Raw genomic sequence first — 17,674 nt, forward strand, 5'->3', positions numbered from 1 at the left:
ATCCTGGCTGCCCTGACTGTGAAGTAGTACCTCCTGATGTCTAGCCTAAACCTACTCTCAATCAACTTGTGGATGTTATTCCTTGTTACTCCGGGAGGTGCTCAGGGGAACAGTGTCTCACCCATTCCCCTCTGGTCCCCCCGGTAAGTTTATAGATGGCCACTAGATCCCCCCTCAGCCTTCTCTTGTGAAGGCTGAACAAGTTCAGGTCCCTTAGCCTCTCCTCGTAAGGCCTGCCCTGCTGCCCCTGATCATGTGAGTGGCACTCCTCTGGACTCACTCCGTGCTGGCCACATCCTTCCTGAAGTGCGGTGCCCAGAACTGGACACAGTACTCCAACTTCGACCTAACCAGTGTCTCATAGAGGGGGAGGATCACCTCCTTGGACCTGCTCGTGATGCATCTGTGGATGCATGACAAGGTGCAGTTAGCCTTACTGACCGCATCCTTACATTGGCAGCCCGTGTTCATTTTAGAATCGATAATGACTCCAATATCTCTTTCTGCCACTGTGCTTTCAAGAAGGGAGTTCCCCAGCCTATAGGTATGCTGCTGGTTCTTACTGCCCAAGTGCAGCACCCTGCAATTGTCAGTATTTAATTCCATCCTATTCACATCTGCCCGCCCCTGTAACCTGTCCAGGTCCAGTTGTATCCTATCCCTCCCTTCTAGTGTGCCCACCTCACCCCAAATCTTGCTGTCATCAGCAAATTTTAACAGGGTGCTTTTCACCCCCTCGTCCAAGTTGCTAATAAAGAAATTGAATAGTATGGGCCCGAGGACCGAGCCTTGGGGGACTCCACTGCCTACATCCCTCCAGGTCAAATATGACCCATCCACCACCATTCTCTGGGTGCTATCTCATAGCCAATTTGCAACCCATCTGACTGTGTAGGTATCAATGCCACAGTCGCCTAGCTTTTTAATGAGAATGAGGTGGGAGACAGTGTCAAAGGCCTTCCTGAAGTCCAGAAAGACTATGTCCACTGCAACACCTGCGTACAGAGATTTTGTGACCTGATTGTAGAAGGCAATCAGGTTGGTCTGACAGGACCTACCCCTAATGAATCCATGCTGGTTGCCCTTGAGCATCATCCCATCCCTTGCTGGTCCCTCACAGATGTGCTCCTGGATCATTTTCTCAAAGAGCTTCCCCAGGACCGAAGTAAGACTAACGGGCCTATAGTTGCCTTGGTCCTCCCTCCTCCCTGTTTTAAAAATGGGGACCACATTGGTCTTCTTCCAGTCTTCTGACACCTGGCCAGAGCACCACAAGTGCTTGTAAAGCCATGCCAGGGGCTCCGCTATGACCCCTGCCAATTCCCTCAGCACCCTAGGGTGGAGAGCGTCTGGACCTGCTGATTTGAACACGTCCAGCCCCCCCACAAGTTCCCTAACTCAGTCCTCCTTGACCCTAGGCCTGGCAGAGTCTCTCCTGAGTCTGTCCTGAATCCCGGTGGGGGAGATGTCCTAACCCCTGCTCAGAAAAATGGAGGCAAAGAATTTGTTCAAAAGGTCTGCTTTTTCATTTGGTGCAACCACCAGATTGCCAAGCGTATCCTGCAGGGGCCCCACATTGCCTGGTGCCTTCTTTTTACTCCCTAAAAAGTCTTCTCATTGTCTTTTCGCATTGGGAGAAAACTAGTAGATTCCTAGACAGAAAAGGTGGAGGATGAATGGAGGAGAAAAATTTTGAGAAAAAGGAAAGGAAACAAGGGAACATGCTGTATCCCTGGCTTTACCTCAGTTAGTCTTGAGTGGCAGATGACCGTGTTCAGGGGAAGTGAGGTAGAATACAGCTGAAGGTCAGTCCAGAATCCATGATAACTTCTTGGACATCTACTACTTCCTCCTCCAGGAAATGAAAAGTATGAGAATGTCCTCAAGGAAGCAAAACAAAACATGGAGCAAGAGCCTCAGAGAGATGAAGGCCTCAGCCACACAGACGCCACAGCTGCCGAGCCACCTGTGGACAATTCCAGCACCATGGTAAGAATGGATGCTGCTGCAGTAAGTGCATGCCAGGCTTCTGCTGCCTTAGTCATGCTCTTGGCAGTACCCCACCTATTTAGGCTTCTGTTTTTCCCACTCCTTACATGTGACTGATACTGCAGCCACTGTACATCACTGCAGCTGTATCCCTGGCAGTTTATTCCTCCAGGGGCCTCTGTCATGGAGAATGTGGACATCTGAAAGCTGTCTTCACAAAGTGCAAGTCTTTCTGATAGTGCAGTGCTTGATTCCCTCGCTTGCTTGGGTTATCATTTTCCCTTCGAGTAGGACAGATTGCGCAAGTAAACACTGCAAGATTAAGCCCAAAGGCATGCACAGCCCCAAGGAGATCAGAGGAAAGCATACAAACCCTGCCTGCCCTCTGCAGCTAATGGCTGCCATGCTCAGCATGCTGATGTTGTATAGCATTTGGATGTTTATGGATGTAAGCACAATGACAGGTGATCTATGCTTTTGTGGTGAATTTTCCTAAATTAGCTCAGATATTGGTTGTTCTGAGCCCTACTTCTGCTTTGCAAAGCACTGGATATGTTTATGGTACTAAATATGTGTTTTTTTTAATAATGATATGGCTAGTTGATGATACAGGGAGGGCTGGGTTTCTTTCTTAAACCCAAGTACTTCTGGGTTTATAAATTCTTAGAAAATCAAACTGTTATTTGACTCCAGTGTGCAGTCTTGTCTAGCCTACATACATTCTTAGCCTGCTCACCTCATTTTGCAGTTATGCACAAAGTAATGTAAATAACATCTGTCACCTGCTGCTGCTTCTGTCTCTCTCACCCCTCCTTAAAAGAAATTTCAGGTGTCTTTGGGCGGGATGTTTCTCCCTGCCAAATACCAATGATCAGTGGTCACCTTCCTGATGAACAAGTTAGCTTCCTGCCAGTGATGATGTTAGTCAGATCCTTGATTGTTAGTTAGTTCCTAGATCATTCCGTTTTCTGCCCATTCACTCCAGCCTGAGTCTATAGAGGATTTTAAATATATGGTTTCATGGAAGGGAGACCCTAAATAAGTCCACATTTTATTGAATTGTGTTTCATTTGTAATCCGACTGTTGCTGTAAGTAGACAGGGAAAAACTCATTAGTAGATTTACTGCTGTTCCTGTACCCATGCTCTGGGTATTTTTAAGGCCTGGCTCGACAAAGCCCTCACTGGAATGATCTAGTTGGGGATGGTCCTGCTTTGAGCAGAGGCTGGACTAAATGACCTTTTAAGGTCCCTGCCAGCTCTAATTTTCTGTGATTCTATTCATCCATTGTGTTCCCCTTTTAAAAAATCCATTTATTCCAAGGCTTCTTTTAAGCTGTGGTCATTAACTGGGGACAGGCAGGTGCTTGGGAGACTGAATATTTCCTCTCCAGTAATTGGCCTATATGTTTGCATGGCTAGTCACAAAGACTAATCAGGCAAAATTGCGGGGTGGGGAAGGAGGGCAGGTCCTATTTCACCTAAGTTCTGTCCTACATGACCCCCCTGGAAAACTGTTAATGGGTAGACAGGTCCTCCTCTGCTTTTTGTGACTTAGTCTTAATGCTAATATGGCAGCATATTGTCAAAATAATGTTTTTTCAGCATGTCTAGCAGGGAGGAATAGGGTCACACATAGACACCTAAGTACTCATTACACACCTAAGAGCGAGAATAGGATCAGGCCCGAGGTCTTTTATCAGGTCAATCTCAGGACAGGTTCATGGCTTGTAGGCCAAGAGGACAAAAAGGAACTACAAACAGATTCAGCAATGAAACACTAGTGTCTTCCTTCTGAAAGGGAGGACATTCTCAACCCTACTAGGGGAAAAGTAGTTTGGCTGCAGAGAAACTGTGCTTTCTGTAGGGTCTGGGCTGATGATCTACTGTCTTTGCTTTCCCTAGTTAGACACCTGGCTGCAGATGGAAGTGGAGCGGCTACTGATACAAGAGCATGCCCTGGAACAGGAGAAAGCTCTCACATGTGATGGCCTGAAAGACACTGCTGTCAGCCAACGCACTCGCCGAAAACTGGTCAAGTGAGTGGTGGCTTCCTCATAGGTTCCACTGTAACAGGGATTCACCATTGGCCCACCCACCTGTTTCTGGGCTAACTGCCAGCCTCGCTCACCTGCCATGCCTTGTTGTTTCATAATTGGCTCTCATTAGGCGGGAGGCTACCGATCCTTTCCGCAATGCCAGGAGGCGCTCTCTGCGGGTCCGATCCTCTCCTACACCATAGCCCAAGCTTCACAGATGGCATCCAGGTGACAAATGCTCCCGGCCTACAGCTGGACCAAGCTTAGCCCTCGTTGTCAAGCCTCATACACACACACATGCATTCATACCACCCTCCTCTCACTAGGGCCTCTCATGCTCCACCCCCTCTCACAGGGTCTCTTTCATGCATCGACAACTTATACCGCCTTGCTCCCTCTCAGAGCGGGCCCCTTCTGCCATAGGCTTTATTTAGCGCACACCTTGGGTGGCAGATGTGTACCGTCTTTTGGGCCTCTCCCATGACCCTCACTGAGGTAGTGGCCAGCCAGTTACCCAGCCGGGGTCAAGCTTGCCCTGGCCCTTCTGGGGCAACTCTCTACAAACTCAAACACACCAGGCTCCCAGCCCTCTGGTTCTCCCCTCACTGGGGCTCCACATCGCTACCCCCTCACTGGGACTACAGGGCTTCCCTCTCCAGTTGGGGCTCAGGTGATTGTAGCCATGCCTGGCCCCAACTGCTACCCACAGTGATGTGGGGGCTAGAGGTTCTTGAGGCACCCCAGTCTGCCTTCCACCAGGGTGGTAACTGGTCTGGTATTTTCCTGGAGGCTCCCAAGCCACTGGGAGCTCCACCAGGCCACCCACTCACAGCAGGGTGCAGTTTTAGGTCATGCCCAGGACCAAGAGCCTCCTGCTTTTATCTATAGATATTTTCATACAACAGTTCAGCCAAGCAATGTTTCCTGCCTGGCTGCCAGTGGCAAACTGCTCTGTTTATATAGGCTGCCATGGTTCTAAAGAGGCCACCAAAATCAAGCACCTGCTGGCTACTTGACTTGGCCCTTAAAGTGGCGGGCACCAACAGTGCCCTGCCACATCCACACAGAGAGATTGTCCCTGGGAACTGCTTGGGAATAGCTGTGAACTTCAAAAGGGGGTTTCATAGTTTCATAGTGCTTAGGGTTGGAAGGGACCTAAACAGATCATCAGATCCGACCCCCTGCCCTGGGCAAGAACGAGTGCTGGGGTCATAACACTCCAGCCAAATACCTGTCCAGCCTCCTCTTGAAGACCCCCAAGGTAGGAGAGAGCACCACCTCCCTTGGGAGTCCATTCCAGAGCCTGGCTGCCCTAACCGTAAAGTAGTGTCTCCTGATGCCCAGCCTGAACCTTCTCTCTAACAATTTGTGGCCATTATTCCTAGTAACCCCTAGTGGTGCCCAGGGGAACAGAGCCTCCCCCAACTCCTGCTGGTCCCCCCTGCTGAGTTTGTAAACGGCCAGCCTGAGGGGGAGAGGCATCCAGGAGAGCTGGCTGTACTTCAAAGAAGCCTTACTGGGAGTGCAGGAACAAACTATTCTGATGTGCAGGAAGACTAACAAGTATGGCAGAAGACCAGCTTGGCTTACCAGGGAACTCTATAGTAAACTAAGTAACAAAAAGGAAGCTTATAAGAAGTGGAAACTTGGACAAATAAATAGGGAGAAGTATAAGAGCATTGCTTGGGTATGCAGGGATGAAGTCAGGAAAGCCAAAGCACCATTGGAGTTGCAGCTAGCAAGGGACATGAAGGGTAACAAGAAGTTTCTATAAGTATGTCAGTAGCAAGAGGAGGATCAGGGAAAATGTGGGTCCCTTATTGAATGGGGGAGGCAACCTTGTGACAGAGGATGCAAAAAAGGCTGAAATGCTCATTGCCTTCTTCATCTCAGTCTTCACGGCCAAGATCATCTCCCAGACTACTGCACCTGGCAGCACAGTTTGGGGAGGAAGTGAGCAGCCAACAGCAGCAAAAGAACAGGTTAGAAACTATTTAGAACAGGTGGACATATACAAGTCCATGGGGCTGGACAGGATGCACTCAAGGGTGCTGAGGGAGTTGGCTGATGAGACTGCAGGGCCTTTGGCCATCATCTTTGAAAACTCATGGCGATCAGGAGTGGTCCTGGATGATTGGAAAAGGGCAAACATAGTGCCCATATTTAAGAAAGGGAAAATGGAGGATCCAGGGAACTACAGACCAGTCAGCCTCGCCTCAGCCTCTGGAAAAATCTTGGAGCAGATCCTCAAGGAACCCATTTGTAAGCACTTGGAGGAGAAAAGGGTGATTAGGAACAGTCGGCATGGATTCACCAAAGGCAAGTCATGCCTGACCAACTGGATTGCCTTCTGTGATGAGGTGACTGGCTCTGTGGATGCAGGGAAACTGATGGATGTGGTGTACCTTGATTTTAGCAAGACTTGATACAGTCTCCCACATCATTCTCACAGGTATACTAAGGAAATATGGGCTGAATTAATGGACTGTAAGGTGAATAGAAAACTGGCTGGAGCATCGGGCTCAGAGAGTAGCAATCAGTGGCTCAATGTCTAGTTAGCAACTGGTATCAAGTCCCCCAGGAGGTCGGTACTCCAGTTTTGTTCATCATCTTCATCAGCGACCTGGAAGATGGCATAGCGTGCACCCTCAGCAAGTTTGCTGATGACACCAAGCTGGAGTAGTATATATGCTGGAGGGTACGGTTAGGATTCAGAGGGACCTAGACAAATTGGAGGATTGGGCCAAAATGAATCTCATGAGGTTCAACAAGGACAAGTGCAAAGTTATGCACTTAGGAGGGAACAAAGCCATGCACCAGTACAGACTGGGAGCTGAATGGCTGGGCAGCAGCTCTGCAGAAAAGGACCTGGGGCTTACAATGGGCAATAAGCTGAATACGAGCCAGGAGCGATTCACATGAATATGAGCCAGGATAGGTTTATAGAATAGGAGGGAAGTGATTATCCCCTTCTATTCAACACTGGGCCCCCCACTACAGAAAGGATGTGGACAAATTGGGCAGGGCAACAAAAATGGTGAGGGGGTTGGGGGACATAACTTATGAGGAAAGACTGAGGGTCTAGAGAAGAGGAGACTGAGAGGGGATTTAATAGCAGCCTTCAAGTACCTGAAGCGGGTTCAAAAAAGGGTGGAGTCTAGACTGTTCTCAGTGGTGGCAGATGACAAAACAAGGAGCAATGGTCTCAAGTTACAGCAAGGGAAGCTTAGGTTAGATATTAGTAAGAATTTTCTCACTAGCAGGATAGTAAAACACTGGAACAGGTTACCCAGAGATTGTGGAATCTCCATCCTTAGAGGTTTTTAAGACCCAGCTAGACAAAGCCTTGGCTAGGATGATCTAATTGAGGATGGTCCTGCTTTGAGCAGGTCATTGAACTAGATGACTTCCTGAGGTCCCTTCCAACTCTATTTTCATCCTTTTTTGTCATGACGGACGCTGGTGTCCAACTTGTACTTGTTTGCATCTTTACTTTCTCCCCCGCTCGTAGAGGTGGCAAGAATGCAGCTGTGCGCTCATGGTGCTCCTTTTGGCGCCTTTGAAGTTTCCACAACTTGTGGGAGGCAGTCATCGGTAGTCTAGGAGTCAGCACCGCCATTGTAGCAGTGAGGGTACTGTGCAAAAGTCTCCCCATTAGAAGCTGCACTGGAGCATACTCAAGACAGGTAATGGGCATGTTCCTCAGATTGAGTAAAGCCAGATATAGATCAGAGCCATCCTGAAAAGTCGTCTTAAACATTGATTTGATGGTCTGAACTGTGCGTTCAGCCTGACTACTGGATTGTGGGTAACCTGGGCCAGAATGGATGATGTTTAGGCCCCAGTCAGTTGCAATTTGTTTCATTGTGTGACTCGCAAACAGCACATGATCACAAACAATCTCTAGGTATGCTATGGTGAGCAAATACAGACTTTATTTTGGCTACTACCGTGCCAGCTGTTCTGTTTGGCAGGTGCAAAACTTCAGGGTACTTGGAGTTGTAGTTGACTGTAATCAAATAAAACTATCCCCATAGGTCAAAAATGTCTGCTGCCAGTTTTAGCCAAGGCAGGTCTGGGATCTCATGTAAGATCATGGGCTTTTTCTGATTACTGGGTTGGAGCTCTTGACAAGGTGCACAATTCACAATCCATTGCTCAATGTGGGCATTCATTTTAGGCCAGTACATGATTTGTCGAGCTTGTGCTTTAGACCTTTGTATACCTTGATGGGGTGAGTAAAGCAATGTCAACACGTTGGTCCTCACACCACTGGAAATGATTATTTTCAGCCCAATCATAAGCAAATCATCCTGAATCTGGATTTGGTCTCTGAGAGGCCAGTATGGCTTTAGTTCATGTTTGACTTGTTTTTGCCTGCTTGGCTATACATTAAGATGCTGCATTCTAAGGGCTTGTAGTTTCTTGTCAGACTTCGTGTGCTCCTGTAACTGCTGGAGTAACTGGTCACTGAAGTGGCTCTTTTTCTGTCAGACCGTGAATCACCTTTTCTGAGTGGAAAAGATCAAGGAGTGAGCATTGTAGCTCTAGAAACGTGTGAGCCACTAACATGTATTTGCCTTTGGTATAGTGAATCTGAATGTCATATTTTTGGAGCTGCAACAGCATCCTCTGTAGCCATGGATTCATAGATTCATAGATGCTAGGGTTGGAAGGGACCTCAATAGATCATCGAGTCCGACCCCCTGCATAAGCAGGAAAGAGTGCTGGGTTCAGATGACCCCAGCTAGATGCCTATCTAACCTTCTCTTGAAGACCCCCAGGGTAGGGGAGAGCACCACCTCCCTTGGGAGCCCATTCCAGACTGGCCACTCTAACTGTGAAGAAGTTCTTCCTAGTGTCTAGTCTAATGCCAGAGCCATGCCAGAGCCTTTCCTATGGGCTTCACAAAAATAGTTTCCAGGGGTTTGTGGTCCAATTGGATCCGTACCTGGGTGGTGCCATACGCACTTTGGTGGAACTTTGTCATGGTGAAGACAATTGCCAGAAGTTCTTTTTCAATCTGCGCATAATTTCTCTCAGATTGTGTTAGAGCCTTTGAAGCATATGCAATTGGTTGATTCTGCTGAAACAGACATGCTCCTAAGCCGTCTTTAGCTGAGTTGGCTTGGATTTCCAGCTGCTCTGTTGGGTTGAAGTACCTGAGAACAGGTGCCGTTGTGATGGTTTTCTTGAGCTTATCCAGGGCTATCTGATGCTCGGGTCCCCATTGCCAGATAATGTCATTCCTGAGAAGCGCTCTCAGAGGGGCCGTCAGGCTTGACTCATGTGGAATGTACTGCGCCAAGTACTGAATGGTTCCAAGGAGTGTCCGAACGCTTTTGTCTGTTGGAGAGGGCATCTTGTTGATGGCTTCCACTTTGTCATTGTCTGGTTTGACACCATCTTTTGAGAAGATATGGCCCATACACCTAACACTTGCAACTAAAAACTGTATTTTGTCCTTACTAAGCTTTACTCCTTTCAGACGTGCTCTCTCCAGGACTTGTTTCAGGATAGTGTCATGCTCCTCTTTGGTAGCCACTGCTATGAACATGTCCTCTGCAATTGTGTGGATTCCTGAAATGTCACTAAAGCACTCATAATTCATCTATTGGAATACTTCGCTAGCTGAGTTAACACCAAAGGGAAGGCAATTGAAGTGATACCGCCCCCATTGGGTGTTAAAGGTACACAGCTCTACCGATTCCTCGTCCAATTTGACTTGACAATAGCCATCCTTTTCATCAAGAATGGTGAACAGCTTCTTACCTGACAAACTCTTCTGCACATCTTCTACAGTGGGAATTGAAAAGTGCTGCCTCAGCACTGCCTTGTTGAGGTCCCATGGGTCTAGACAAAGTTGTAGTGAATCATCCTTCTTTTGTGTGATCACAAGGCTATTGTCCCAGGGCGTGGGCTTAGTCACCTTTGTAATGACTCCCACAGTTTCCAGTGTTTCAAGGGCAAGCTTCAACGTGGCTGGGGTTGCATAGGGAATTTTTCTACACCCTTGCACAACTAGTGGTACTGCTGGGTCAACATAGATATGGTGGGTACCAGGGAATTGGCCCAAACCTTCAAAAACAATCAGGTATAATTTGAGAAGAGCTGCCTTGGTTGCAGGTGCTGTCAGAGCCATTCCATGAACTCGTCTGATAAGGTCTAAGGTGGTGCATGCCACCCTACCAAGTATTGGCGGGTCGCTATTATCTGCTATATAAAAAGTTAAATTAGATTCATTAGCACCAGACTTGCAGTGTGCAATGATTGCTCCTTGTGGTTTGATGCTGCACTGCCAAATGCAACAAATGTAACATGACCAGGAGTCCTGCATACTTTGCCTTGCAGGGCCTTTGCTACATCTGCTGGGATAATGTTTGCTTCTGCTCCAGTATCTAACTTAAAAGTAACTGGCAAGCGAGCAATCATGACTGCTATACCACGCCTTCTGGTTATCAAAGATCTGTGAGTGCTGCTTTGCAGACATTGCGCCCATATATAGGGTACTGACTCCTTTTGCAGACTTTGGAGCCTCTCCCTTTAATTTGCAATAAAGGATAATGCCGGTGGAGGTTGGAAATGCTCCATTTTTATTTTTTTTAATGAAAACTATAACCCTCTTAATCAGGTTGCTGGTGACTCCTCCGAGAGACAGGTCACTTCTGATACCATATAATGTTTACTCTATGCCATTGGGTTCCAGGGATAGGGTACTCACTCAGACCTCCATGCCATTGGGGTTCTGTCCTCGAGTCACCATTCAGCAGAGACTAGTGAGGTGGTAAACAAATTTATCTTTATTAGGAACAGGATTCATCAACTGACATGCTCACCGCTTGCGGGGAGATCCACAGCTACCCACTACCACAAACCACACCCACAGGGCATCAGGGGGAGAGACTGGGTCATCCCACTGCTGGCCCCTTAAAGGTACATTCCATATACCAATGTGATGTCCAGCAGAGCCAAAGGGCCTAACTTCTGGTGTCCTCCAGTAGCCCAGTAGGCTGGATAGAGAGGTTCCACAGGCTGTAGGTTTGACAGCCCTGGTTAAACTCAACTTCTCCCCGTCTCAGTGGCTCCTCACAGGGAATTTAGGCCCCTCAATAAACCACATGTGACCAAATCCTTCAAATGGTGAATAGCAGTAGAACCAGGGGGTTTGCTCCCATCCTTTGAAAATGTAGCTGAGCCCCCTGCTGTGTTTTAAAGTGAGCTCTCATTAACCATTTCAGAGCGCAGCTTCCTGAGTACATCTTGGACTTCGGTTACATCATTCTTGGTGACATCCGAACCCACATTGTCAAAATCACCAACACCAGCCAGTTCCCTGTGTCCTTTCAAGCAGACAGACGCACCCTGCATGATAGAGGTAATAGGGGGAAGGGGGAGGGGAAGAATTCACCTGGGCTTTAACTAAAACAGCCGTTTTTATTGATGGTTTAAAAGATGTAGGATTGTTCAGTTATTCAAGTGCTTGTCCCTACATAGTCCAACATTGAGGTGGATGCACCCAATTCACTGGGGCAAGATTCTTTCAGCTGTTAAGACAGTATCTAAACCATGATTACCCTCATGCCTGATTAGAGAACTTAAAGGGCTCAGCTGCCTCAGCTTCTCCTTGGTTCTTCCACTGCTTGCAGATGCAAGCTGTAACTTTTCATTCACTTTTCCTTTTCATAGGTAAACTGTGATAGAGAGTTAGATACCTAGAAGACAGTGATTAGCTTAAGCATCAATTCTTCATTAGCATTTCCTTACCGCCTTGTGTGAGGAAACTGTTTTGCCTTTGCTTGTGTCCAAACATAAATCTTCAGGCTTCAAAACTTGCCCTGAGGAGGTGAAGCTGTAATACATTTAAACAATTGTCCCATCAGATGCTTGCCGTTTCTGGGAGAGGTGTGCCATCTGTAGGTCATTTTCTAAGAGAACTGAGAAATTCTATCTGAAAATGTTTCTTCTGGGGTGATATGTGCATTCTTCCCCTGATCCTGGCATGCTTAGAGCAGAACTTCCCTGTTCTCACTGATTAAAAAGTACTCTGGATGTTTCCTCTATTCATGGAACTGATATTTCTGCTATAAAATATTGATCTGCTTTGACTGGAACACTATATCAGGCAACAAGATTCAGGATCCTTTTAAGAATTGCTAACACACTGGACACATCCACAGGAGACGCTTTACTCAAGATCAGAGCAAATTACTGTGCAGTAAGCATCACCACCTACATGTGCAGACATTTACTGCACTGTAACCTGCTCTAATCACAAGTAAATTTGCTACCTGTAAATACAAGTAGCAAATTTACTCAAGAGTAATTACTGCTCAGTATGGCATGAGTAGACAGCCAACTGGGAGAAAATATGGTCCCTGTCAGCTGGGCAGCATAGGGCGGGAGATTACTCCCTGCATCCAGGAGCTGCTTGCTTCCAGGGTGGGCTCTGCCACCTGAGTCTGGGTGGAGACAATGTCCCTCTGCCCTGGCAGCAGGGAGTTCCCAGCCCCTGCTTCAGGATCATGGAGCCAGGGCTGGGAGTTAAGAATCTCCCAACCCCCACTCCCTGATCACAGAGCAGGGGCTGGGAGATAAGGATTTCCCAGCCTCTGCTCCACAATCATGATCACAGAGTGGGGGTTGGGAGCTCCCTGCTGCCAGGCAGGGGGACATTGTCCATGCCCAGGCTCCAGTGGCAGAGCCTGCTTGGAAGCAGACAGCTCCTAGGGGCAGGGAGCAATGTCCCAGCTGTCTCCTGGCCTCCCTACCAACCCCTGGGCTAGGACCCAGGGAAAGCCTAGAGCTCCCCCTGGCTGCTGCAGGGGGCTGGTGCAGAGTCTGCAGGGGCAGGAGCAGATTTGCTCTAGAGTAAACCTACCCTGGGCAGGCATCTACATGTGTGGGGAAGCAGGAGCAGATTTACTCTAGAGTAAACCCACCCCAGGGTATTTGCATTTGTAGGCACAACCACTGAGGTGGTTCAAGAAAAATCACACCACCGATCTGAATCCCTGGACATCCTCCATATTACAGTACCTGGCTGTCTTGCCATGTCAATTAATAAGGGACTCAGATCCTGCCAAGATGCTTTAACAGCCATTCCTAATTCCATTCTTCAGGGACTATTAAGGTGACATAACAGAAGAGGATCTGCCATTTGATGGATGCAAGCTTTTCAGTACAAAAGCAGTTCCAGACTCACTTTCCCTATCCTTATTCCATGGCCCTTCTCATAAGAGCCTACTACATCAAGGGTGCAATCACTTTTATTCTCTTAGAGCAGTGGAATATGTTCCTCAAGAATTCAGGGGGAGAAGGGGGTTAGTCTCAAAATGAAAGGTGGGTAGCGACCAGTTTGGGCCTAAGGCAGTTAAATACTTTTATCATCAAGATCAGATTCAGAATGGTGACACTGGTCTTCTGTAATCCTATGTCTGGATTTGACTGGTAGGCAGTTCTCAATCTCAAGCGAGATTTTTTTCACATTGCCATTCACTCACCCACAAAAAACATTTGAGGTTCAAGTGAGTAATGGCTATTGCCAGTTCAGAGGGTTATCGTTCAGCCTGTCTACAGCCCCTGGGGTACTTACAAAATGCTCCTTAGCAGCAGGTTACCTCAGAGAGTTAGGAGTCCAAGTGGTCCCACACTTAACCAGATCATTTGTGGGGAATAGCAGCAGACTCCATTGCAAAAACTCTGCATCTTTTTGCCCTTTGGGGCTGGAAAGTAAGCAAAGAAAAATTGATGCTGAATCTACCACAAAAAATGGAGTTTTTAGGAACCACTCTGAACTCTGTAACAGCAGTGGCTCATCAGCCACTAGAGAGATTCCAAACCATGCTACCATACCTAACTGCCTAGCTGAGCTTACCCCAGGTTCAGTGAGAACTTGCCTCAATCTGCTGTAGCTGCATGTGGTTTCCTGCACCTGTGTGATTCAGCCTGCCCAGCTTCCCCTCTGTTGGACACAAGTTTGGTTGAAGTTTGTCTATCAGGGGGCAGATGTCAGCTGGACATGTTACTAAACCTGTCATCACAAGCCCTGTCAAAATTCAGAGTGGGGATAGACTTAATGGTAGTCTGTAAAGGAGTCCCATTCTTTCCTGCACTGCTGTCAGTGGCATTGGTGTTAAATTCCTCCACCAGTGTGGTGAGAAGTTGTGCTTAGGGGGTTTTATAAAACAAAGTACATGGACTCTCAAGAGACAAGGCTCCATATGAGCCCTTCATCAGGCAGGCTCAGCTTCTCTTCCTGTCCTCAAAAGTGTAAGACTGGAAGTCATCATGACAGGTAATACTACAAGCTGCATTTCTATAGACAAGCAAGGGAGATCTAGCCCACTATGTCACAAGACAGTATATCTTTGGAGCAGTCACACCCGTTATGCAGTCACCCTCAAAGCTGCTCAGCTGCCAGACAGTGCAGAAGGTGCTGGAACTCAACAGATTTTTTTTAACTCAACACAATAGCTGTATAAATGATAGCCACATGTGTCTGAATGGAGTCACTCCACCATAGATTTCATTGCCACAAGACAGAACAGAAAGTGACATTGTGTTTGCTCCAGGGAAAGTGAGAGTTTGGAATCCATTACTGATTCCACGGTTCTTAGGCCTTGTTTTTGAACACCTTTTAATCCCTTGTTTATGCACACCCATTCATCCCCAGTATTTTCAGAAAGCCCAAACAAGACTCAGCCCAGATGATCATGAAACTTCTGGCCTGGCCAATCATTTTGGTAGTAGGAATTGAGAAACATATTTGACCGCCTTGCACCTGCCAGACTTTGTATTGCAGAAGTTTGACCAAGTCCTTCATACAAAGTCATGCTCTCCATTTAAATATTAGCAGACTGACTTTGATGGAAAGAACCTTCTCATGAGAGGTACAAAAATCCCTATCCATAATACATAACAGACACATTATGTTACTATGAAGAAGAGAATCATAATCTGGGTATAAAAATGTTAGTTATCACAGCCTTGAACACAGATTTCAAACACGCTGTTTCCTGGATTTAAAGAGTTCAGAACAATTTCAGTGGTCAGTGAGGGTTGATCTCACAGCTGTTTCAGGTCTCCATCTTCTAGTAAGTGCATACTCTATGCTTTGTAATCCCTGAGTGGCCAAATTATTGTAGGGACTCTTAATAGTTGACTCCATAGTTAGAGAGCCCATCTCCCACTAGGATCTGAAAGTTGCCCTTGTAGGATTGATGGACCCATCTTTTTGGCTACATGTCCTCTGCTTTCCCTTCCACATTAAAACAGCCTGACGGTGGCAATAGCATCAGACAGGAGGGGAGGGATGATATAAGCTTTGATGGTAGAGTCCTGGATAGTTTTTTCTAAAGAATAGCATGACATTAAGACTTCTTCCAAATTTCTACCAAAATAGTCTCTGACTTTTATTTAAATCAAGTCCTCAGAGTTGTCAGAGTTTTGCCTTTGCTTCTGGTGGTGTCCACCTATGTCTCTCAAGCAGGAGGGTCTGGAATCCATCCCTGTCACCATCATCAAATTCTGGAAGTCTATACTGTACTAACTGTAAAGCCTTGGGGGTGAGATTCTGTTTCACCTATCAGGCATCTAAGTGGACTTCGGCATTTGAGCGCAATCCTATTTTACCTTGTTCAAATCCCTGAAAATCCAGTAGTACATCTACATTTGTAAGACACCATTAGCTTAACTTTAACACAGTCACAAAAAAGCAGCAAGGAGGAGAAGGACCTACCCACCTTTTGCATAAACTATTTTTCAGAGATTTAAGAAATATGGAATAGAATCCCAGAAGGTAGACTGGCCCTTCATGTTTCTTACAATGTGACTTGTGTGCCTCTTTTCTGCAAACCACAGGTTTTAAGTGGTGATATTACCATTTTTACCAGGTTTCAGCATAGAACTGGACCGTGTAAAGAACCTGCCCTACTGTGAGACAGAAACTTTTGAAGTGAGGTTTGATCCCCGCAGTGCAAACCTGCCCCTTGGAGAAGTGGAAGTACTTCTGCCCATAAAGGTACTGGGTGTATCCTTTGCGTGTCATGTGGAAAGGTTCAGTTTTAGGCCCATACCCAGCTATAACACTAGTAGTAATTTACTGTAACACAGAATTGTAATGCAACCAGCCCAGGGCCCTGTGCAGTTGGACGCTTTACACTTCCCAGCACCACCCTTGCAAAGTCCCATCATATTCCTGAGCCCTGTAGAAATTTCCCCACTTGGCCAGCTTGCCACATGCAGTTTGAATATGGAGTTAGTTTTCACACAGACTGCTTAGCAGAGCATTGTGCTGTTTGCCTTAGGTTGTGGGTGGACCAACGTTCCACATCTGCCTTCGTGCCAATGTGATCATGCCATCACTCTGCATCTCCAGTGACAAACTGGAGTTCTCCTCAGTCCAGTGTGGGGAGTGCCAAATAGAGACCATCCAGCTTCACAATCAGCTTCAAGTTACTTGTGAATGGTTCATCACCACTAATGAGCACATTAAAAAGGTAAAACAAAGATGGCAAACTGCTTCCTTTTTCTGTTTCTCTTCCCCTTCTTTCCCTAATATCCTCAACCTTGAATTCCACACCCCCCGTTGCACTGATTAGGACTTATAGCAGTAGTCCTAACGAGTGCAGTGGAATACTCATATGAATAAGGATAGCAGATCAATTCCCGAAAACAGAGTATTGACCTGATTTTAACTTTTGTCATAGATTCAGTCCATTAGACCTTGGAGGTATTTTAAGAATTAAAAAACCAGCAAATACAGTTTGCAGAGCCAATATACCTGAGAGGGGAATTCCATTTTTAAGAACATGAAACAACGGCCTAATGTTCAATCCAGCTCTATGCTGGAAACAGGGAAGTGTTTGTTTCGTAAGCCTGGCCTATCATTTCTCAAACCTGAACAGAGCGGGAGCTCAAAGGAACACTTCATCCAGCGCACTCAGCATCATCAGTAGTTGTTCAACATCTTCACTGATGCTTTGGATGGTGGGATTGAGTGGATGCTTAGCAAATTTGCAGATATCACCAAATTTGATGAAGTGGCAGACATTCTGGAGGGCAAGGCTAGGATCCAGGATTTTATTTCATAGACATTAGGGCTGGAAGGGACCTCCAAAGATCATCGAGTCCAGCCCCCTGCTCCAGGGGCAGAAAGTCAGCTGGGGTCACAGGATCCTAGCAAGATAAACGTTCAATTGACTCTTAAAGGAGTCCAGAGTAGGTGGTTACACCACCACTGCTGGCAGTCTGTTCCAGGCCTTGGGGGCTCAGACTATAAAGAAGTTCTTCCTTATGTCCAGCCTGAAATGGTCTTGGAGAAGTTTGTGACCATTTAACTTTGTCATCCCATGGGGCACTCTGATGAACAGGCATTCCCTTAGATCTTGATGTACATCCCTTATATACTTATAGGCAGCCACCAGGTCCCCCCTGAGCCTGCACTTTTTCAGGTTGAAGAGTCCCATAGCTCTCAGCATCTTATCATAAGGCCTGTTTTCCTGCCCTCTGATCATGTCCATGGCTCTCCTCTGGACTCTCTCAAGCTTCTCCACATCCTTTTTGAATTGTGGAGCCAAGAATTGGATACGGTACTCCAGCTGCAGCCTCACCAAGGCTGAGTACAGCGGGAGGATGATATCCTGGGAT

The 17,674-nt window shown here is 46.9% G+C and overlaps 1 protein-coding gene across 2 annotated transcripts in view; it reads left to right on the plus strand.

Moving 5' to 3' along the window:
* The window catches only part of HYDIN (HYDIN axonemal central pair apparatus protein), a 443,140-nt gene that overhangs the window by 322,930 nt on the left and 102,536 nt on the right, over nt 1-17,674 (plus strand). For both annotated transcript variants that reach the window (XM_059713716.1, XM_059713715.1), the window contains exons 30-34: nt 1,859-1,989; nt 3,894-4,027; nt 11,266-11,402; nt 15,919-16,046; nt 16,333-16,524. In XM_059713716.1, the coding sequence (XP_059569699.1) occupies nt 1,859-1,989; nt 3,894-4,027; nt 11,266-11,402; nt 15,919-16,046; nt 16,333-16,524 (722 nt within the window). The remainder of the gene's footprint in view (nt 1-1,858; nt 1,990-3,893; nt 4,028-11,265; nt 11,403-15,918; nt 16,047-16,332; nt 16,525-17,674) is intronic.

The sequence above is a fragment of the Alligator mississippiensis genome, chromosome 10 (assembly GCF_030867095.1).
Source record: "Alligator mississippiensis isolate rAllMis1 chromosome 10, rAllMis1, whole genome shotgun sequence".
Lineage (NCBI taxonomy): Eukaryota > Metazoa > Chordata > Crocodylia > Alligatoridae > Alligator > Alligator mississippiensis.